This window comes from Galleria mellonella, unplaced genomic scaffold (genome assembly GCF_026898425.1).
Source record: "Galleria mellonella isolate WM207_F2 unplaced genomic scaffold, CSIRO_AGI_GalMel_v1 utg150, whole genome shotgun sequence".
Classification (NCBI taxonomy): Eukaryota; Metazoa; Arthropoda; class Insecta; order Lepidoptera; family Pyralidae; genus Galleria; species Galleria mellonella.
The window spans coordinates 2,141,144-2,165,013 of NW_026442002.1; the positions used below are offsets into that span (position 1 = coordinate 2,141,144).

A 23,870-nucleotide genomic window follows, 5' to 3' on the forward strand; every position below is an offset into this window, starting at 1 on the left:
TTAATTTATTTACAACTTAAGTCATAGTTATACAATTCTTTTTTATTTAATAAATTCATAAATAAATTTTTATTAAATAATATAGTACAATATTATAAGTCTCCCAGTGACGTATTTACCAACCGACTCAATATTAAAAATTAAATAAATTTCAAATAAATAAAAGAAATTTGGAGTTAAAACTTTTTTTAAAAATATTCATAAATGTATAGTTTCATTCTAAGAACAAGGAATTACAAAATCTTTGGTTTCATTGAGAAAAAATTGTAATCAATCCGATTGTGACATAGACTAAGGATAGCACTTATCTGTGTTTCTATAGATTATATTGCCTTTAGGCGGGAAAATTTATATATTGTACTGGCGACAAATGTGTAAATCTACCACTGCGGTGATCACAGATAATATATACTACTATACTAGTACTTATATAAAGTATACTATATGACTAGGAAATGTACAGAATTAATAAAATGCGTTAAAAAAAATTATTCCATCTGTCAAAAACTATTTAAAATGTATTATCAAATAACAGTTCAAATAATTTAATACTTTTTAAATCTAGATTAAACTTAATTTTATGTAGAATTATGTATAAATTAATATTAAAAGTTTAAGTAACTTTAAGCTGTGCCACACTAATTAGATATTGTATATCAGGCGGGTGAGATTCATAATTTTTTTATCACTACAATACTATTTGAATAGAAAATGGTGGGTATATAGGCTAGCTACCACAAACGTTATTGATACGAAATAATATATTAATTAATAATAATAATATATTTACTTTAGTATTAGTATTATTTTAATAAAAAAAGATTTACAAGTCTCGGCAGAATCGCGACTGACGTCAATATGACGTCATTAATTCGTCATTTTAAAACTCCGAAGTGACCAAAGGATGACGTCCATTTTAGGTCATAAATGTAGTCGTGCCACACGATAGAGTTTGATCCATACCATTGTTGAATAATAACTATCGTGAGTCATACTATTTTGTAATTATTTAGTCATTTATTTATTCTTAATTGACCATATTACAAAAAAATTTTTGGTACAAAAAGCGGGCTTAATGCTATATAGCATTCTCTTTCAGTCAACCTTTGACGAAACAGAAATGTAATTTCGGTTTTATTTATATATTAACTTCGGAGTTGCTCAATTAGCTTTTAATTTAGTAGAAGTAGGATAAAAAAAATGCTAAAGTTAAGATAAATAAGGCTCTCTAGTTCGAAACCAGTCGAGCAACATCGAAATTAATACATGAGTAAAGCCGATATAATTGTAATTCATTATAAACACACACATGTACACACTGAGATACTTGAGTCTTCACACACCACTACACACACACACGTACAGACTGGGAGGAAGGGATTGTCAGTAATGCGGATTATTAGTCCTATTTCTTACAATATACTCTGGCAGGTCGGTCTCCACGTGCATCTCCCCTGGAAACCATCGTGCTGAATTCCAGGTGAAACATCACGATGGACTAACTGACCTGCCTTTCATCCCTCACTGGTGTCCCGCCAGCGTATACCGTTAGCGCAGGCAGGGTTACCGTCACTTTTTCATCCATTAAAAAAAAACATGAATAAACTGAGATTCTTAAGTTTTTACTTCACACACCACTACATAAAATAAGAGCTGACAAATGGCAGTACGCGGTCAGAATTCTGGTCATTTCACGGGCTTAACACATGGCCTTAGCTGGGAAGTGGATGGGGGGGGGGGGGGCACTGAGTGGCAATGCCCTACCTTAAAATGCCCAAAGCCCTACCTTAAAAAGAAAGACCCCAAGAAAATTAGACAGACTCGCTTTTTCGAAGTCACTTAATTATGATTTCTGTTCTACCAAAAAGTTCTTTTGCCCTACCTTAAACATGGGTCTAGCTACGGGCCTGGCTTAACACCCTCCTCAATAGAGGACAATACTATGAGAAATTGGATACAAGAATGGCGCTATGTCACATCGAGCTCTAGGTCACACCAATGGAGTTTTTTCGTTATTCCACTAGGTTTACCATATTTGACTGTCTCGAGGAGTTTACTCCCTATATATACGTAGAATGAGAAATATGAACTCACTGTATTTTGGTCGTTTCCGACAATTATTTTGACTCCATCCAGAAGACTTCTTTAGGAGGCGTACGGCGCTTTGAGCACAACGTTTTTGCCTCGCAGGCTTCAGCTCGCAGATCCGGTGAAGACATCGGTGCGGATGGTATTGGGGGCGGGGATGACGGTGGCAAGAGGCAATAGTACTGTTAGAGGTGAGTGGCTGATGTGCTTGTTAACGACTCTCGTCTTTACTGCTGTTGTCTTCTGAGCTGTCCAACAGTCTGACTTGCAAAGCTCACTGTTCTTTTAATTCGTGTAGTGATCTCCAACGTCCATGAAAATACATTCTCCAAGCACAGGCCTGGAGATTGGAGGTTGGAGGAAATAGGTTTATATGAGAGACAAAGGGTGTCAGATACGGCACCATATTATACAGCCAGGGTTATTTGAAATTCCATGAGGGTTTATAAACATCATGTAAATCAGATCACTGGCGTATTTAAGATTATTTTCCAGGAGTGGCCTGGCGCCTTAAAAAAGGCATATATATACTCGCAGAAATATCTTTCCGAATCTTCGCTGGGGACAATTCTGAAGTGGACCCCCCCCCCCCCCCCCGACATACGTCTATAGACGAAAAACACTATTTTACTACATAGAATACTGTGTCATACAGCGAAGCCAGGGGCTTTCGTAATTCTACTAGGATTATGAGTAATAAAGTTACTCAGCCAGGGTTTGAAATAATTCCTTTACATTTATCATTATTTAGTTGTACATAAAACATGAGACTATATGACATAGGGTACTATGTGATACGATCTGGATTCTTTGTCATTCCACAAGGATTATGGGTAACAATCTTACACAGCCAAGGTTTTGGACAATCCCATTAGATTATAAATACACTATTGGGACTTAACCATCCCATTCTCGGTCCCCTGATTAGGGGACGAGGAAACCTGCCCCTCTCAGGTGGTGTCTTTGCCGCAAATGAACATGTGCGGGTAGTCGGAGTGGACTAGTTCAACGGGTCACTCGTGTCCAGTGTCATTTGGCTTGCTCTGCGCGGTCTTTGCCGGCCAGGTGGGACCTCATTGGAAGGAGCCTAGCAAACTGCCAGCGTATGAGTGGGCTGGATGACACTGTTCGTGCACATATGATCTTCAATCCGGTAGCCACGCATGTAGCGATCCCTTCTGGTGGCTCCATTCTGACACGTCTGCAAGGGCGTACATTCTGGTGGCTAGGTCTTCAATGTGTGCGTTCAGTGAAAAAATCTTCAGGACTTTCTCACGCGTGTTGTTTTTCACGTACGTACATGCGCGCCAGTTATGGTACGCAGCGAGAGGTACTGCTAGGCTCTTAGTTTCTTTTTGTTGGAATCCCTGGTGTTTACGTACCACGCCAGCGCTATGTCCGTGAGGCATGGTAGGATTTATTTTACAGATATTAAGCTTGGTCTTGAGAAAGTGCCTTCCCACTAACGCCGGACGCAGCAGGCGTCGAGCCACTCTGGCCTTGTTACATGCTCCTTTAGCGTGGGCATGGAACGTGAGTTGTCGATCTACTACCAACCCTAGGTACATGGCACTTTATCAGGGCGTCCTTTAGTTGAAGTCGTGGGGGAAGGTGCCGCTGTCCGAAGAGGACCGCCTGCGTTTTGAACACGTTTTAACAATCTCCACTTGACTGGGACTTAACGCGACGCGATTGCAAGTAAATAGTCCCTACCTTTGGTATGTAGGTTGGATCTAGACAATAATAGAGACAATGTGTGTGTGGCCAAAGAAACTGCGCGGGCTGCTAGAGGAAGTCGGCGTTCACTTTAGTCCTGCCGTCGCCACCGTGTGGTGCAATCCATGTCGAATCGTCAACAATAAAAATCATTTAAGCAAATACTATTTAAGGTTAAGACCTATGGTGAATTTAAAATATACGTCAACAATGCCCATTAAATTTACCATCAGAAGTTGTATACCAAAAATGGAACTGACTGGAACTGAACACTGATTTTTTTATTAGAATTATATTGTTTATTTCCGTTACCATTATAGTATGTGTCTGCCAACACTTGAAGATTGACCACCAGTATTACTAGCAGAAGTTCCACAATCATCCAGCGGAAGCAATATAATAATTTGTTTGAAAATACCTCGTTTAGAGTTGAAACGCGTGTCGCAAAACGTGCGTGAACGAAATGGCAGTCGGAGAACGTAACAAACAACCAGTGACTTCCACAAGATAACAGCTTGTTCAGTTAAATACATATTAGGGCACTATAGTCCTGTCATTCCATCATACCCATGGGCATTTTATGTTACAATATAGGTCGTGAGTAATTCCACGAGATCTATCACCGCTGTCAATAGCGTAAATGAGGAGTTGGATAAACTTACTACTTTAGTTATATAAGACACCATGGTTTTAATGGTATACCACCATCACACATGCTTGTTCTTGGTGGTGGGTTTCCGACGTCTGAAGTTGCCCATTTGTCGCAGGATTTGGGTGTTCTCGTCTTCCACCTCTCGGTCCATTCCAGATGTGCCTGGGATGCTACCGAACAGCTTCAACTTGGTTGGAAGGTATATAAGCCCCAGGAGTGTTATTACTGAAAACAAAAATACATTTTAACTAGCTGCGTCCCGCGGCTTTACTCGCGTTAATTAAAATATTGAATAAGAAAATTTGTCTGCTCAATATGTCAATAGCTATCCAAGTTAATTATTTTGTATAACATCATATATATATATATATATATATATATATATATATATATATATATATATATATATATATATATATATATATATTGTATAGGTATTGTTAATACCTATGTTTATGCAAATAAATATTTGATTGATTGACTGATAAAAAGTATTTTTAAATGTATTCGTGAACGGGCATCGGGAACGGCAACGGGTGCGTGCTTTATTCCAGCTCCATTACTAGTAATATACCCTATCAGGTCGACCTTCACGGTCGATCTTCATGGTTAATTCTTGTGGAATTTATCACGATGTGCTAACTGACCTGCTTTTATTCTCACCTATCATCCCTCACTGATGTCCTATATATATATATATACAGATAGCGCAGATGGGGTTGCCATTCCATTATCATAATAATATTAAAATGCCCATGGTATTGCAGGTGTTCATAGGCTATGCTTACTATCAGGTGGGCCGTATGTATATTTGTCACCTCAGTGGTATAAAAAAGAAGATACTTACTGTTTAATATACAGGGGAACACAACATAGAAGTTCAAGTCTGTAGAATGAAAATAGAAGGCCTCCGTGAAATACAGTATGATTGTGAGTGTTAACGACCAGTAACCCATTGACACCACCCTGTAGACAAAATAATATTACATTATGAAAATTTGGAATAGGTAATATACAGGGTGTAAGGAACAGGTTGGTAATAACTGAAACAGTGAATTCAGATCAATATTCTGAACTGAAAACCAGTGGGAATTCTTTAGGAAAAATTTAAAACGTTTTTCTTTTTTTTTTACTAAAATCACGTAATCTATAATATTATGTCATAATATAAAGAAATAATAATGTTTTACGGTGAAATACTATGAAATATCAAAAAACAGTAATGTAATATTCGTATTAAAATTATATCGCGACGCGCGGATTCAGATGTGTAAGCGCGGTGTAGGTATCACGCGTCGAATGGATCGTAAAATTTCGAATACATTGCGCGGCGTCAAAACTAAGAATCGTTAATTATATGGCTTCGGTGCATTTCTAGTGGAAATATAATCTGCCCTTTGATTCAGACCACTCATCTGAATCAGGTGTTTTCGTTTTGGCCAACCTGTCCATTCCAGCAATATATCGTCATAATGATAGAATACTGACGGATCTGACAAAGATTACATATAAAGATTCGTCAGTATTCTATGGCTATGACGATATAGCTATATAGCAATATCTACGTATTTTACATACAATATCTATACATATATATATTGATTCAATAAAATATATGTTAAATATGCATTGTCCAACATATAATATTGAAATGAAGCACCCGATTGAAAAGAATGGATACATCTGACCGGTATAGGCGATATCCAAATGAGTGATGACATTTTTTCCATTATCAATGTCCAGAGAAACCCAATATATAGATATCAGAGTGGTACTAATATTATTATTATTTTTTTTATTTATTTATTTATTTTCTCCACAAATTTTATAGAAAAATACAGTTACATGGAAAAAATACAACTATATATGTATAATTACATACATACATACATACATATACATATCTGTCACGCCTGTCTCCCATTAGGGTAGGCAGAAACAATGGAATGCCAAATGCTTCGATTCAAACAAACCTCTTTCACTTCTTCCACATTCATCAATCTTGTCATACACGCTCGTCAGTTACGGGTACTTTTAATTTGGCCCTTCTTCAGCACGTCGCCTATTTGGTCGACATACGTCCGCCTAGGGCGGCCCCTACCGACATCTCCATTCATTCTTGCTCGATAAATCTCTTTCGTAATTCTTCTTTCATCCATCCTCTCCAAATGACCAAACCAACGCAACATTACTTTTTCGATTTTTGTCACTACATCGTCATGTATAATTACAATGGTGTGTAAAACTTGTGGGAGACTGGACCCTAAACTAGATCAGAGATCTGTATCTCAGGAATCAAGGCCCCCAACTCGGACACCATGTACAGCTTGCATTAAGGCTAAAATTAAAATTTGCGAAAATGAATAGATTCATGTCTAAAAGTTAACATTTACTCACAAATGACGAAATTTAAATTAAAAAAACAAATTATATAAAGTACTTACGGTCTATAGTGTATGTACAGTGTACAGTGAATGAGCGCCAACGCTTTGAGCAGAGAATACATGCCCAACATACGGGATATTGTGAAGTCGCCTGTGAAAACAAATGTTATGTAAAGAGGACTCTATTTTCCGCTCTTAGCCTCTCATTTGGGCCGTTGTGCGTTTAAGTTGTGGCTAGTACAGCCAACCTAGCTCCACCCAAAAGCACAGAAGCTTCCTGGGATCTTCACGGGCTTCACGGAGTTTATTGTTACAGGCTGCAATAGCCCAATTTGTTGATAACATAATATTTTTTTTTATTATTTCATTTGTTGACTATCCACTGGTGGACATTGGTGGTGGGCATTTTGTTAGTAGTTGCCATTCTTGGCAGAGAGGTTGGTAACCGCAGTTAGGACTTTGAGGATGTTTTAAGAGGAATGCCGCTGCCTATCCCTCATCCTCCCTTTGACGCCTAATACGATACCTACGAGAAAGGAAGGGGTGGCCCATTCTTTGCCGATATAGCAATAATAATACATAATCTTAGCCTAATGTTAATAGATTTTACAATAAAATAAATAAATAAAAGAAACAATAAAAATAAATATGAAGCGTCCCATTTGAGATACCACAACAGTATGTAAATCGATTGCAATATTTTTTTTCTATTAGTATTCATTATGTGATCAGTGTTTACCCAACTATGGGCAGATATATTGGCATATGTCTTGTAGTTTCTACTTTGAGAATCCATCTTTATAAAATTCTTTCACTGGCCAGTTCATGCCAGGTTGTTGAAATGTGTTGCAATATATAAAAATATTATTATGTATTAACTTTTTATTATAGCTGTACAAGCTATGATGCAACTTTGCTTGTATTTGAGGGACAAAAAGTAATGTATGTCCTGCTATCTGTATCATGTGGCTTTGCCCATGTGAATCAATAAGTATTAATATATCCAATGTGCTAATTTTATTTAAATATGTATATCAAAATATAAATAATGTATTAATAGTTAGAAACTTTCGCATTTATAATAATATTTGAGTTATATAAAAGTTTGTACAGTCATAATTATTTTTTTATTTATAAAACTTACCATCATAATGTTCAGTATCTCCGTTATTATTTAAAAATGATCTCCCTTCGATATATGACCGGCCAGCTGTACCCAAATCCATAAATGCCACAAACGCTATCCACCCACGGAAAGCATATAAAACTTTGTTTTGCACAGCCATAATTTGTTATTCTAGAACTTAATTACTTCCTGTTTAAATTTAATTCACTGTTTAGTAACTTTAAACACTTTAAGGATAGTGGTATAAATATTAAAGTAGATAAAATGTAGTACACCACATTGTAAAGAATATCATGGTTTTCTTCTTAAAAATCTAATAGTAAATAAATAAATTAGAGTTACGGTATAAAATATCGGAGAGTTATAGAAATTAACGCACTGCGGTATTTTAACCGCATCATACTTTTTATAGAAAAATATATTTAGATGTTCGACATAACCTACAACCAGTCGCGCAGAATCGCCTTATGTCAAAGTCAAATCAAAATCATATGCAAATTGTCAATGTCTTTATTTGACAATCGATAGACTATTGAATAAGCCCGAACGCTACATCAAAAACAGACTCACCTACAATCTTAATATACTGTAAACGAACAAGCGTACCCGTACTTCTATAAACTTAATATAATGTACTTACATATTTCGTACAGGACGGAGATATTTCTGTGTTTACGATTCAAAACACACATACCATATCGTGGGTCGTCTATGGAATCCTAATTCCTCTAAAATTACTTAAAGGTATTCGTACCTTGAACCTTGTTCCTTGAATAGTAAGGGAACTCTTCAAGGGTTGGTAGTAAGAATTAGCAGAATTGTCAGTAGATTTCACTTATACAGTTTATAAGGTCCAAACAAATAACACAATATGTATATAAACGAACACACAATATCACTTGATGTTTAAATAAAATAATATTTAAATCATCTACTAATTTTCTATTTTTGTAATAAACGACAGTCAACAACTGTTAGGCAACACACGCAATAGGTGTCACACCGCATTTAAATTTTGGACAAACCAAAAAGTATTAACAAAATTCACATACTCCACTTGTTTTATGTAAAATGGACATAAAATGTTGCCATAATAAATATCGACATTTTAACTGATTGCGACTGGTCAAAAAATACCTAAAAATACCGTCGCCATATTGGAATTGTCAAAAAGTTCGGGATACATAGTGCCGATGAAAAAATGGTTTTTCATGAAATAACATCCAAATTTTCACTGTTCAAGTGATCAAATACGTTTAAGATAGACTCTAGATGTTTCGTTCGACAAACCCGTTGCGTTATTCGTTTTCCAAATGATGTTTTCAATGGAGAAATGCACGGTGCTCGGTGGTAGGGGTACTTCGGAAGACTCCGAGCTTTTTGCCGGCGGGGGCGAAGGCCTGGGTAAAGAGGGTGTGTCAGACGAGGTAGCCTCTGCTGTGGCGGCTGTGTCGGACGAGATTGGGGATATATTGAAGGACGAATTGGGTGATGCGGACAGAGTAGATAGAATTGGAGCAGAACTGGCAGATCTCAGCGCTGAATTGGATCTGCTGGTTGAGCTAGCCGACGGCGAGGAGCAGCAGGACTTCCCATCGCTCTTCGATATCGCGGTGAGTCGATGGTTCCATCTGCCGTCTCTTTTCCTCGTCGTTTTCTCATAATAATATTGTGCTAGGTATTTTTGTATTTCGCTTCAACTTGTGATGTCAATGAACTTTATTTGTTTGGTTAACATTTACTATGCCTTGTGAGGCTGAATATTCTTGGATCACTTATCAACTTGTATTTTATCAACTCATTGTATTAATATCACTATATAATTTGGTGCCAAATGCCACATGGAGGTTTTATCCAAATGGCAAATTATTATTTCATTCATGTGGAAATGAACTTACTAGACTTAATTACATAGATTTTGGTGTTACTGTATACACATTTATTTATTTTAATTGTTGGCATCTTCATTTATTGTACTTTAAAAATAATAGAATAGAAAATGTAAGTAGAATAGAAAATACATTTCCTTTAAAACTGTAGATGGAATGGTTACTTCACATGTGCTATTGGTATATGCTGACAGGGCACACATTGGGAGATGATAGGTGAGGATGAAAGCAGACAGTTGACCTCTCAAGTTGAATTTAAAAAGAATAAAACACAATGGTTTCCAGACAGAACCATGTAGAAGTCTAACCTGATAGTGTATATTGCTAGCAATGGGACTTTGGACTCCATTACTAACAATCCTTTTCTCCCAGGGTTTTATGGATTCATTGTTTTATGAATCAGTCCCCCTAGAGATATTTATTTATTTATTGCATAATAAAACTTTGTGCAAGTGGAAAGCTTGATGCTATAAGGCAATCTCTGCCAGCCTACCATTAGGTAAAAACAGAAAACATATGAAGGGTAGAGTGGTGAAAAATATGTAACATAATTATTATAACAATCAAGTAATTATATATACATATCTCTCACGCCTGTCTCCCATTAGGGTAGGCAGAAACAATGGAACGCCAAATGCTTCGATTCAAACAAACCTCCTTCGCTTCTTCCACATTCATCAATCTTTTCATACACGTTCGCCGGTTATGGGTTCTTTTAATTTGGCTCTTCTTCAGCACGTCGCCTATTTGGTCGACATACGTCCGTCTAGGGCGCCCCCTACCGGCATCTCCATTCATTCTTGCTCAATAAATCTCTTTCATAATTCTTCTTTCATCCATCCTCCAAATAACCAAACCAATGCAACATTCCTTATTTAGATTTTTGTCACTACATCGTCTTTCAGTCCACACTTCTCTCTAATCACACTGTTTCTTACTCTATCTTTTATTTAATACATAAAAAATACACATATACAGTGGATTTCAGGTATAACGACGATGAAGGGACCACTCTATTGTCGTTATATCTGGAAGTTGTTACAGGCAAACGTAAAGAGATACAGACACATGTATAGTTTTTTCTTCGCACAAATCAGCATTGTTTACACCATCTTTCAATTAAGAAATGATTTCCATCTTTTCTTAAACAGTGAATGTGCATTGAGACAGTCATACTTATCCAAAAATTTACTAAACTAAGTTGCTACTCAGAATATCACTTTGCAACTGAACTATAAATTCAACTTCAAAACATACACACTTCCCTACTTACATAGCTGATATCTATAAACAATAGGTAAAGGTCTCCACACTTGCTGACCATCTGTGTGAATGTAAACAAAAGGTTAGAAATGTTTGTGAAAAAAAGAAATCTTGTTGTCTCTCTAGCGGCCAACTTCTGTCGCAATATCTGCATGGGATTTTTAAGAATTTGTTACAAATGATTCCTTAAAAACAGTCGTTACACCCGAACTCGGCGTTATATCCAAAGTCACTATAGCCATATGAATTTTGTACTAAAGTATGCTTTGAATTCAAGGGGCTTAGATTTAACGTCGCTATAGGCAAATGGTCGCTACAACCAAGGTCGTAACAAATGAAATCCACTGTAGTACATAAACATTAATTTTAATACATATGGATATACTACTATATATATATATATATATATATATATATATATATATATATATATATATATATATATATATATATATATATATATATATATATATAAATAATTGAAAAAGAGCCGTCAGCTTGTTTGACATTCTATGTTGTAAAAAAAAAGATAAATATATTATACATATCAATATATATATAATAAAATCATAACTGGTCCCTGTCTGTACATTTTTATTTTTATTTTATTTTTATACAACTTAGAATGGCAAACAAGCTGAGGGTCCACCTGATGGAAAGTGGCAACCGTCGCCTATAGAGATGAGCAGTACCGTGGACATAACAGAGTATACTGTTTCGCACATGATACCCCCCCATACGTTGCCATTCCTGAGGACTCAGGTGTTATTCCTCTGTACCCTGTAAATTCACGCATGTACATGGAAGGTATATAAGAAAAACTATTATAGGGAGGCTGTATGAATGCAATAGACCTCAAAGCTCGCCTGTTGTACATCTTCATTTAATATAAATTATAACAATGTAATTTTAGTGTATAATAAAATAAAAATAAATTGTCTATAAATCCTCCTATCTAGGAGTATGTACCTCTGTCCCATTCGTGTTTCAACCGTGGAGCAGCTGTGTTTGCATGGCTGTGTTTCGGTTTGAAGCGTGGGATATAGCGTGAATTTACAGGGTACAGAGGAATAACACCTGAGTCCTCAGGAATGGCAACGCATGGGGGGTATCATGGGCGAAACAGTATACTCTGTTATGTCCATGATACTGCTCATGTCTATAGGCGACGGTTACCACTTTCCATCAGATGGGCTGTCAGCTTGTTTGCCATTCTAAGTTGTATAAAAAAAAATGTATACCTATGTTGTTATATAATAAATTGCTGCATTACTGAAAACACCAAATCTGCCTCTAGATGGGTCATCGCGGGTCCGGTTCAGGTTCCTCGTCGTCGTCATGGTCAGGGCCAGCTCGCCGCCGCCCACGCCCGCAGAGGGTACCGAGGCGCCGCCCCATCACCAAAGGAAAGGAGGTACTAGTTTCAACTTTGCATTTATTTAATAGTGTGATATTAGAGATGAGCCTAGAGCTTAGTGCAGGAGTCGCTGTTAAAGTGTGTTACCTTATCCAAGTATGCGTAGAGAGAATTTTTGAAAAAATAATCCTATTATCGTCATGTCAGCCTTTAATTGTCCACTGCTGAACATTAGCATCTCCCTTGGAGGGTTTGCCAGTAGTTGCCACGCTTGGCAGGCGGATTAGCAATCGCAGTTAGGCTTTAGAGATGTTTTAAGAGGGACGCTGCCGCCCATCACTCGCCCTCCCTTGGCTGCCTCTAACGATACCCACGGGATAGGAAGGGATGGCCTATTCTATGGCTTATACTGTTAGGATCACATGGCCTACGGCATTGTTAACTGAGACAGAAATTAAATTTAAAATTTTCGTTCGATGACCACAGAGTATTTGTGTTCAGAGATTTCAAATCTGTCAAATGTCTATTATTGTTAAAATCATATAAATATTATTATTCCATTTAATTGTAAAGTATATGTTATATATATATATATATATATATATATATATATATATATATATATATATATATATATATATATATATATATATATATATATATATATATATATATATATGTATGTATATGTTTTGTATATATGCTTATATGTAAAATTTGTCATTGACAAATAATTGACATATCAAACATTTTCTATACACTAGCCTGCTATGAATTGAGAAAAATAGCAACTGATGGTGTATCTTTCGTCCTCTTTTTACTGATTATATTTGCATAAGAAGAAAGGAGGCAACCATATGATTTACAGTTTTTATTTTATCATTCCTTCTATGTAATTCCTTGTTCTTAGGTTTAGTAGTTTTTGAGTTTATCTCTTACAAACAGTAAACATTTTTTCTCCTTATAATTATAGATATTTATTTATTTAAACTTTAATGCACAGTAAAATTGGAAATGTACATTCGGACGGTGTTCTCTACCAGTCAACAATTGGGCAAACCGAGAAATACGTAGGCGGTGCATTTTTATATAGAAAAAAAAAATAAAGCTATATTTGAATACAACAAATAAGATATGCTTTGGTATGGCAAATTAACCTGATTGTTAATTTGATCGTAGATTGGAGATGTACTTAAAAGACAATTAGGCATGCACAGTAAGGACACAGGTATATTTTAATTATCGTACCTTTATGTTTACTGACCGGGTTAAATAGTAGCTATTATTACTGGTTTTTTGTTTTATTTATTTTTTTTTTTCTTTTTTAATTCCGCTACTATTAGTATGTGTGTGGCTGGCAACACTCAAAGATTGATCACCACCATGACTACCGGATGTTGTACAATTTTCGTTAACAATAATATCTGTTTGGTTACCTTTTTTTTTTTTATAAAATATCCGAATTTTGCATTTGGGTAATGTCCTGATATTGATTACACTATTTTCCGAGGCCTGCAGTAGTTTTAAAAAGTGACGATTTAAAACTGCTTGTAAACAAGTCTATTTTTTTTAATGGGTGATAATTGGGGGGAGAAAGGGATTGTTAGTAATGGAGTTCATTAGCCCCATTGCTAACAATAAACCCTATTAGGTCGACCTCCACGCGATTCCCCCTGGATACCATTGTGATTAAATTTAGTGTATTTCATCACGATGGGCTAACTGGCCTGTTTTCATTCTCATCTATCACCCTTCACTGGTGCTCCGCCAGCGTATCCCGTTAGCGCAGGCGGGGTTACCATACCATTTTCGTCCATTAAAAAAAAACAAAATGGATGATAATGGTATGGTAATCCCGCCTGCGCTATCGGTATACACTGGCGGGGCACCAGTGAGGGATGACAGATGAAGAAGAAAGTAGGTCAGTTAGCCCGTCCTGACGAATTAAACTAGAATTAGTCACGATTGTTTCCAGGGGGAACCTCGTGGAGGTCGACCTGACAGGGTATATTGCTAGTAATAGGGCTATTGGACCCCATTACTAACAATCCCTTTCTCCCCAACAAGTTTATTTGAATAAAAATGATTTAAATTTGAAACCACTAAACCAATTTTAACAAGATTTTTATGGGACTATTTTGTCCCCTTTGGTTATAAAAATGTCAAAGCTGTCATAAACCTTGGCATGGCTGTGGCAAATAAGCTGACGGCCCACCTGATGGAAAGTGGTAACCGTCGCCTATAGACATGAGCGGTACCGTGGACATAGCAGAGTATACTGTTTCGCCCATGATACTCCCCGTGCGTTGCCATTCCTGAAGACTCACGTAACTCACGGACACGTGTGTGCAAGAGATGTTATGTATAAATATATAAAAATAATACGAAAAAAAATTATCAAATTGAGAACCTCGTTCTTTTTGAAGTCGGTTAAAAATTGTTAAATAAAGAGTGTTTGAGCCGTCCCTTCCAGTGGTTTTAACCATCGTCGCTGTAAATGGCACGTTTGTCCAGCAGATGTCGCGGCGGCGCGGTGCGGCAACCCGCCGCGCGTCCGTGCGGGCGCGGCGGGCCGAGCCGCCGTCGGACGCGTCCGACGTGGGCGCCGACTCCGACTCGGACGACCAGTGGACCGAGCTCGACGACGCATGTGAGTCGCAACTTTTTTTTTTAATGTTTTTTTTTTATGATTTATGGAATAGTAACTCCGACTGAAATGACCCCGATCATGATGAATTCATCAGGAATTAACCATGACAGTTTCCAGGGGGGATCGCGAGGAGGTCGACCTGGTTGGGTATATTGCTAGCAATGGGATTGTTATTCTCCGTTACTAACAATCCCTTTCCCCCCAATGCAGGTCAGTTGGACTATTGGATCAAGACGAGTTTATAAGAATTTATCGTGATGGTTTGCTAATGGAACCTCGTGGAGGTCGACCTGACAGGGTATGGTGCTAGCAATGTTTGTCAGTAATGGGACCGCCAGTCCCCATTACTAACAATCCCTTCTTCGCCAAACCGTCGTGGTTAATTCTTGTGAAATCTATTGTTATCTTTATACAATTTTAAATTTATAATAGTTGTGTTTGCATGGCTGTGTTTCGGTTTGAAGGGTGGGATACGGCGTGAATTTACAGGGTACAGAGGAATAACACCTGAGTCTTCAGGAATGACAATGCATGGGGGGTATCATGGACGAAACAGTATACTCTGTTATGTCCATGGTACTGTTCATGTCTATATGCGACGGTTATCACTTTCCATTAGGTGGGCCGTCAGCTTGTTTGCCATTCTAAGTTGTATAAAAAAAAATTAAAATGAGATGTGAAAGATTATTATAATGGATGAATGGATGTATGTTTGTTACTCTTTAACGCAAAAACGACTGAACGAATTTGATTAAAATTTAGTACATGGGTAGGTTATATCCTAATTTAGCATATAGAATACTTTATGTACTTATAGCTATTAACTGTCCACTGCTGAACATAAGTCTCCCCCTTGGAGGGTTTTGCCGTAGTTGACAAGCTTGGCAGGCGGATTGGCAACCGCAGTTAAGCTTTAGAGATGTTGTAAGGGGCACGCTGTTGGCCATCCTTCGCCCTCCCTCAGTCGTCTCTTACGACACTGACGGGAAAGGAAGGGATGGCGTATTCTATGCCGGGACATACATGGCATAGTGCCGCAAGGAATTTGTGTATATAATAATAATAATGATAATGACGAGAACCACGTGAAAGCCGAAACCGAGAAAAAGAGAAAATATCTCGACCTGGCTCACGAGGTGACCGAAATGTGGGGGGTGACATCCACCGAGATCATTCTAATCGTTATGTCGGTGAACGGTCTTATCCCAACTAGTCTGGAACAACATCTCAGACGGTTGGGATTCCGAGGCGGCTCACTCCCGGGAAAGATGCAGAAAGCGGTGCTCTTAGATTCTGTCCGCATTGTACGCCGGTTTCTCTCCCCGGGGCCCTGAACCCCGGCCGACTGTGTTTCTGCCGGGGGTTAGTTGCCATCTCCTCTCCTTAAGAGGGGAGATGAGAATTTTTGTAAAGTTTAAAAAATAATAATAATGTTTATTCGAGAAAGATACAGTTTCATAAGGTACAATTTACAATTTTTACATTTTATATTCAACGAGGAAATATCTGCATTACCATCAGTACCCAAACTAGGCCACACCTGTATCTTGGCGACTAATACACCTATACCTAGTCCAGCCATAAGTTCTGTTACATATAAAAATAGTTTTTTTTTTATGAAATAATGTAATATTACAAAAATTTACACCTACATATTTATTAAAGTCCCAGCAAAAAATATAAAAGAAATTATTCGAAATGGCCACCTTTAGCCTACATACAGGCCTTTGATCTGCCTGGCCACGAATCTATGGATTTACTGTTACACTGTTTCCAAAGGAAATTTCAGAAACTCAATGCCGCCATCTCGTTTAGAGTAGGCCATGTCCTCTAAAACTGACTATAGTTTGAAATCTAAAGGGTTGACGTCTGGGCTAGATGAGGGGCCAGTCTTCAGCTCTTATAAAGTCCGGAACGTTGGTTTCAAGCCAGGTTTGAGTAGTTCGTGCCTTGTGACCAGGTACAGAGTTCTGCTGGAAAGTCCACGGTATATTTTTTAAAAGTGTACCGCTGAGAGGTTTCATAACACGATCCAAGACTGTATCTTGATACACTTTGGCCGAAGTTTTCACTTCTATTTCACAAAAATGTAGTTTTGTTATTCCTTGATAAGTTACCCCCCACCAAACTATCACTCTCACTGACGCAGAATGATTTTTTTTTATACAAAAAAGTTATATAATTTTAGTATATAAAAAAATTACATCTTCATTGTTATTTTAGTATTTGGTGGTGACACATTGTCCTAGTATGTACAATGCTAAGTTAGCAATTATAAATAACTGTATTGACAAATTACTTTCTTACTGCAATGCAATGCAATGCGATGCAATAATATATATACATATATATTACTTATTAAGCACGTAATTTTGTAATAATACACTATATATGTAAAATTAGTCACGTAGCTCGAAGAGTCGATAACCGATGGCTCGAGTTTTTTTACATGGCGATCGTGTATGATTCGGTTGTTATTATTAAATTTGGTACCCTATAACTGCGTAAGTTGTAAACCTATTTGGATTTTTTTATTTTTTACCCCATAAGTTTTTTTTTTTTATACCACTGAGGTGGCAAACAAGCGTACGGCCCACCTGATGGTAAGTGGTTACTATACGTAGCCTATGAATACTTGCAATACCGGGGGGAAAAGGATTGTTAGTAATGGAGACTGAGAATCCCATTGCTAGCAATATACCCAACCAGGTCGACCTCCTCGCGGTTCTCCCTAGAAACTATCATGGTTAATTCCTGATGAATTCATCATGATGGGCTAACTGGCTTGTTTTCATTCTCATCTATCACCCTTCACTGGTGCTCCGCCAGCGTATCCCGTTAGCGCAGGCGAGGTTACCATACCATTTTCACCCATCAAAAAAAAAAAACACTTGCAATACCAGAGGTAATACGCGTGCGTTGCCGACCCTGAAGAAACGTCTTTAAACCCCTTTTGATATGTACTTAAAAACTGGCCCTGGGTTAAAAACATATTCGACTTACCAGAGGGTGATTTTGTACAAAAGTCGTTTGTTTGGACACTTCTGTGCCATTCGTGTTTCTACTGTGTAGTAGGTGTGTTTGCATGGCTGTTTTTTTTACAACACAGGGGGCAAACGAGCATGCGGCTCACCTGATGGTAAGTGACTGCCGCCGCCCATGATCACCCACAACACCAACGTCATTGCAGGTGTGCTGCCGGCCTTTTAAAAAGGAATATACTCTTTTCTTTAAGGTTATGTTGTCGTATCGGTTCAGAAATACTGCTGCTGGAAATTGTGTTTCGGTTTGAAGGGTGCGCAGTATACTCTGTTATGTCCATGGTACTGCTCATGTCTATAGGCGACGGTTACCACTTTCCATCAGGTGGGCCGTCAGCTTGTTTGCCATTCTAAGTTGTATGAAAAAAAAGATTGTTTTTATCAAAATTTGATCTGTTATTTAGTTTTTAAATTAGATTAACTGGTTTTGTCACATTTAGAGTCGGTTTTTTTTTGTGAAATAAAGATATATTTATTTAACAAAGTATGTTTGTATTAGCACAGAATTTATCATTGCTTCCTACACTAGGCTGAGCCTGTCCTGTAGGAAGCAGTACTCCTGTCATCATATATATGCATATATATATATATATATATATATATATATTAAACATAGGCTTTTTAGTAGTACTGATTGAGACGTATTTTTTTTATATCGGAATTATAAAAAAAAGATTTATACAATTTTAGCCCGCGACTTCGCCCGCATGACTGCGATATGCCCACTGATAGGGTAAAAAGTAGCCTATAACCGTCTTTAGTGCCCCAACCATCTTTATTTTTTATTTTTTTTTTATACAAAATAGAATAGTAAACAAGCTGACGGCCCACCTGATGGAAAATGGCAACCGCGCCTATAGACATGAGCAGTACCGTGGACATAACAGAGTATACTGTTTCGCCCATGATACCCTCCATGCGTTTCTATTTCTGAGTACTCAGGTGTTATTCCTCTGTACCCAGTAAATTCACGATTCTTTATATAAAAATGGATCATATCGATTCAGTGGTTTCGACGTGAAAGCGTAACAAACGTATAAATAAACTCACTTTCGCATTTACAATATAAGTTAATAGGGGGGAAAGGGATTGTTAGTAATGGAGACCGAGAATCCCATTGCTAGCAATTTACCCAACCAGGTCGACCTCCTCGCGGTTCCCCCTGGAAACTATCATGGTTAACTCCTGATGAATTCATCATGATGGGCTAACTGGCCTGTTTTCATTCTCATCCATCACCCTTCACTGGTGCTCCGCCAGCGTATCCCGTTAGCGCAGGCGGGGTTACCATACCATTTTCACCCATCAAAAAAGAAAAAGTTAATATATATATATTTTGTGTTTATTTCCAGCTGGCTCGTCTGATAGTTCATCGTTGAAGAACGCTCCCGGAGTGGACATAGACTGCAACGGGTACCAAGATAAAGAGGCGGTGAGTACGCATCGTCATCATCACTTCGACCGTCCATCACCGGTGAACATACATTTCTGTATATACACTAACATTATAAAGAGGAAAGATTTGTATTTTTGTATGTATGTATGTTTGTAATGAATAAACTCAGAAACTACTTTGCCGATTTCAAAAATTCTTTCACCATTAGAAAGCTACATTCACCCTGAGTAACACAGGCTATATTTATTGCTAGAAAACATTAGTGATCCTTACTAAAACTTTAGTAACGTAACTCAAGATGTAAACAAAATGCTATAAAATATCTTTGGTCGCGTGCGCTGCGGAAACTATTGGTGATAGAACAAAAGTATGTTCTACAATATTGAAGAAAATATCAATAACTACAAAAAACTTCGCGACACTATATGTCCAACTATTATCGTTATGTCACAATAACCACTTTTTAAAATATTCTAAAAATGTCCACCCATGCGAAGCCGGGACTTGCAGCTGCCCTGCGAGAGACTGAAGATCGTGCCAAATGGAGTAACATCATAAGAGAGGCAACAGACACCTTTCGAGGACACGACCTTCAGTAATGAAGTGGACGAAGAGAGAGAGAGAGAGTGTGTGTTCAACATTGCGTAGCGTCATCTAGTTTTAAACTAAACAAACATTTCTTACGACTAGATTTTTCAATTGTACTATATCGGTTCCCAGCAGGCGGAGGCGCCAGCGATGGGCCAGTTCCTGCTGCCGCTCCTGAGCGCGGATCCAGCCACCCCTGAAGCTGAGCACTTCCTTATCCGCCACGAGGATATACTGCAGGTAATTTTTTTTTTAATATTTAAAATGGCAAGGCAAACAAGGCCAAGGCCAGCCAAATAACGCCCCACCTGATAGAAAGTCAACCATCACCTATAGATATGAACATACTTTTGTTTTAATCACATATCTTGAAATAAGTTGTGCTCACTGTCATGTCTAGATTGGTGGCGATCTGCTGGAATGGGTCTTTGGGCTTCTTCTTTTTTATACCACTGAGGTGGCAAACAAGCATACAGCCCACCTGATGGTAAGTGGTTACCGTAGCCTATGAACACATGCAATACCACAGGTATTACCCGTGCGTTGCTGACCCTGAAGATACCTCTTTACCCCCCTTTTGAAGAACCCCATGCTGTAGTCTCTTGGGAAAATCTCGGCAGGGAGCTCGTTCCACAACCTGAGTGTTCGTGGGAGGAGACATCTCTGAAACCGCGCAGTACACGACCATTGAGGCTGTAGGACGTGAGGATGAACTCCCTGTCGATGGCGAGCCGTACGATGGTAGAAAGTGGCTGTGGGCATCATATTGAACAATTCCTCTTAGCATACCTAACATATACCTGTTTATATGGTTATGCCCATATGGTTGAACATAACGATGGTTGGCTGCGGGGCAAGAGATTGTTAGTAATAGAGACTAAGAGCCCTTTTTAATAGGGGTATTAAGCGCGCGTTGCCGACCTCGAAGGAACCCCTTTATCCCTTTTTTTAAGGACTCCATGCTGTAGTCTCTTGGAAGAACCTCAACAGGGACTCATTCTATAATCTAAACGTCTGTTTACTCCCATCTCTGAAACCGCGCCGTACGCGACCATCTAGGTTCTAAGTTATGCTAAGTTGAAGTTAACGTGAATTTACTGGGTACAGAGGAATAACACCTGAGTCCTTAAGAATGGCAATGTATTGGGGGGTATCATGGGCGAAACGGTATTCTCTGTTATGTCCATGGTACTGCTCATGTCTATAGGCGACGGCTACCACTTACCATCAGGTGGGCCGTCAGCTTGTTTGCCATTCTAAGTTGTATAAAAAAAAATTATGAACCCTCTTAACAGAATCTCTTTGTTTTAGCTACTCGCGTCCACAGAAGAGGGCATTCACGAGATCTCTCTGGAGGACGACAGCGCGGCAGAGCCTCAGCCCGATACGTATGTTTCGTTTTACTGAACTAGGTTTTGCAAAACGTGCGTGGACTGAATGGCGGTCGGAGATTGATGGCTGATATGCAAGGTTATTAATAACCGATCTATATCAACCATATCCTATGTGTACCTACATACATTTTTGAGTATCTCATCTCCCATATATGGAGCTGACCCGTCGCCCGTATTCATTAGCGAAAACAGATCATAATGTCATTTACGCGACCCAGAAATATAAAAGAAAAAATTTGCTAGGTCGAGTGTTGCCAGTCGCACACATACTAATTGTAGCGGAATTATTCTAAACAAAATAATTCTAAACAAATAACAAATGTTTCGGTTTAACTTTTTATAAGTTTCACTGTAAAAAAAATTTTGTTATGTCTAAATGTGCAGAAGTGAGGAGCGAGAGGCCGGGGAGGGCGAGGAGGCGGTCACGCCCGAGGAGGAGGCCGCTTTGTTGCACTATGTCTGCGGTGAGTCTTCAAATCATCTCTCACTACAGTGAACGCTCTATATAAGCAAGTCATTTGGATAAATTTCAATAAAAAAAAAAATCTTATTGGGAAAAGTATATACCTCCCCATTACATTATATTTATTTATATTTTATAATAACTTGAATACAATTTCCATTATTTATATTATATTATTATTCATATTGTTAATATCTTTACTAATTTAATAATTTAATTATATTTTAATGTTCGTGAAACACATGGGATGCTGTGGTTGCCTATAAATGTAACAGCAGTGAGATCTGATCTGCCAGTGTATTGTATTAAAATTTAGCTTTACTGTAGCTGTAGCAGAGGAATAACACCCGAGTCCTCAGGAATGGCAACGCATGGGGAGTATCAAAGGGCGAAACAGTATACTCTTTTATGTCCATGGTACTTACTGCTCATGTTTATAGGTGACGGTTACCACTTTCCATTATGTGGGCCATCAGCTTGTTTACCATTCTAAGTTATAGAAAAAACATTGTTAATTATCCTATAAATAAATAAATAAGTTACTTAAAGGGGATAAAGGAGTATAAAAAATACTTACTGTCTGGAAAATATTTCTACTTATTTCTTTTACTAACTAAGCTGAGTAGAATAAATAAAATATAAAGAAATGTTGCTTATACAGAGGTTGCTTATATAGGGCGTTCACTGTATTATTATTATTATTATATTTTAAATACACGTAACTTATTGTATTTTGAACCGACTTCAAAAAGAAGAAGTTTCTCAATTTGGTTGATTTAACAGTGTTTTTTATATAACTTAGAATGGTAAACAAGCTGATGGCCCACATAATGGAAAGTGGTAACTGTCACCTGTAAACATGAGCAGTACCATGGACATAACAGAGTATACTGTTTTGCCCATGATACCTCCCATGCGCTGCCATTCCTGAGGACTCAGGTGTTATTTCTCTGTACCCTGTAAATTCACGTCATATCCCACCCTTCAAACCGAAACACAGCCATGCAAACACAACTGCTTCACGGTTGAAATATGAATAGGATAGAGGTACCCAAGCAAACGACTTTTGTACAAAGTCTCCCTCTGGCTAAATCTGGGCATCCTTTTAGGATTTGCAGTTAAATAGCCACTGAGAAGGGTACCTCTTTGCAAAGTCAGTCATGCTGATTTATGGACAGTTTTTTTTAATGAATGATAATGTAATGGTAACCCCGCCTGCGCTAACGGTATACGCTGGCGGGACACCAGTGAGGGATGATAGGTGAGGATGAAAGGCAGGCCAGTTAGTCCATCGTGATGAATACACCTGGAATTCAGCACGAAGGTTTCCAGGGGGGATGCACGTGGAGACCGAGCTGCCAGGGTATATTGTTAGTAACAGAACTAATAATCCGCATACATAGTAGTGTTACTTATACCGCGTGGCGTGCTGCAGAGGCGGAGCGTGCGGCGGCCGATGCTGGTGCTGGTGGTGGTGGTGGCGGGCGGTCGATGCAGTGGACGCCGGTGGCGGAGTGGCTGCTGGGCGCCTACCGCTCGTGGTGCGAACTCAGCGCGTTGCTCGGCGCCCTCGTCGACACGCACATGTACGTACATGTACTGACCAGCTCGTAGACAGACTTGCACTCTGCAGCTCAATGACGTATTTAACTATATTTTCCAGAAGGAACCGGAGGGCCTACCATGAAATGTTTCCCGAAATTTCGTAACCGAACTAAATACAAATTTGATATTAAATTTACATAATACATATTGTGTAAAAATGTTAAATTATCGTTCCTTTGAAGTTTTGTGGTAGGATTTACGATGTACGAAATAGTAAGCTCCGTTTACTAAACAAAATTCGATATGAACAAAAAAAAA

At 38.1% G+C, this 23,870-nt stretch overlaps 2 protein-coding genes across 8 annotated transcripts in view; one reads left to right on the forward strand and one right to left on the reverse strand.

Moving 5' to 3' along the window:
- Positions 1-193: 193 nt before the first annotated feature.
- LOC113520920 (uncharacterized) lies at positions 194-8,446 on the reverse strand. The gene is made up of 4 exons (XM_026906345.3): positions 7,985-8,446; positions 6,901-6,991; positions 5,304-5,422; positions 194-4,681 (listed from the first exon to the last, which is right to left on the reverse strand). Exons 1-4 carry the CDS (start codon positions 8,124-8,126, stop codon positions 4,512-4,514), a joined length of 522 nt encoding a protein of 173 aa, XP_026762146.1. The 5' UTR covers positions 8,127-8,446; the 3' UTR covers positions 194-4,511.
- A 659-nt stretch (positions 8,447-9,105) lies between these two features.
- The window catches only part of LOC113513158 (uncharacterized), a 64,727-nt gene continuing 49,962 nt past the window's right edge, over positions 9,106-23,870 (forward strand). For 4 of the 7 annotated variants that reach the window (XM_052892209.1, XM_052892213.1, XM_052892212.1 and 1 more), the window contains exons 1-8: positions 9,106-9,579; positions 12,416-12,532; positions 14,990-15,125; positions 19,519-19,598; positions 20,283-20,390; positions 21,462-21,538; positions 21,929-22,008; positions 23,443-23,593. In XM_052892209.1, the coding sequence (XP_052748169.1) occupies positions 9,280-9,579; positions 12,416-12,532; positions 14,990-15,125; positions 19,519-19,598; positions 20,283-20,390; positions 21,462-21,538; positions 21,929-22,008; positions 23,443-23,593 (1,049 nt within the window). In that variant the 5' untranslated portion in view covers positions 9,106-9,279. The remainder of the gene's footprint in view (positions 9,580-12,415; positions 12,533-14,989; positions 15,126-19,518; positions 19,599-20,282; positions 20,391-21,461; positions 21,539-21,928; positions 22,009-23,442; positions 23,594-23,870) is intronic. The other 3 variants (XM_052892211.1, XM_052892210.1, XM_052892215.1) reach the window with 3 other exon arrangements.

Excerpts from the sequence above, each read along its gene's own strand:
- LOC113520920 (XM_026906345.3), bottom strand. The coding sequence starts at position 8,126 with ATGGCTGTGCAAAACAAAGTTTTATATGCTTTCCGTGGGTGGATAGCG. Across the intron at positions 6,992-7,984 it reads AGATACTGAACATTATGATG|GCGACTTCACAATATCCCGT; the intron begins GTAAGTTTTATA and ends TTGTTTTCACAG. Across the intron at positions 4,682-5,303 it reads GTTCCCCTGTATATTAAACA|TAATAACACTCCTGGGGCTT; the intron begins GTAAGTATCTTC and ends TTTTGTTTTCAG.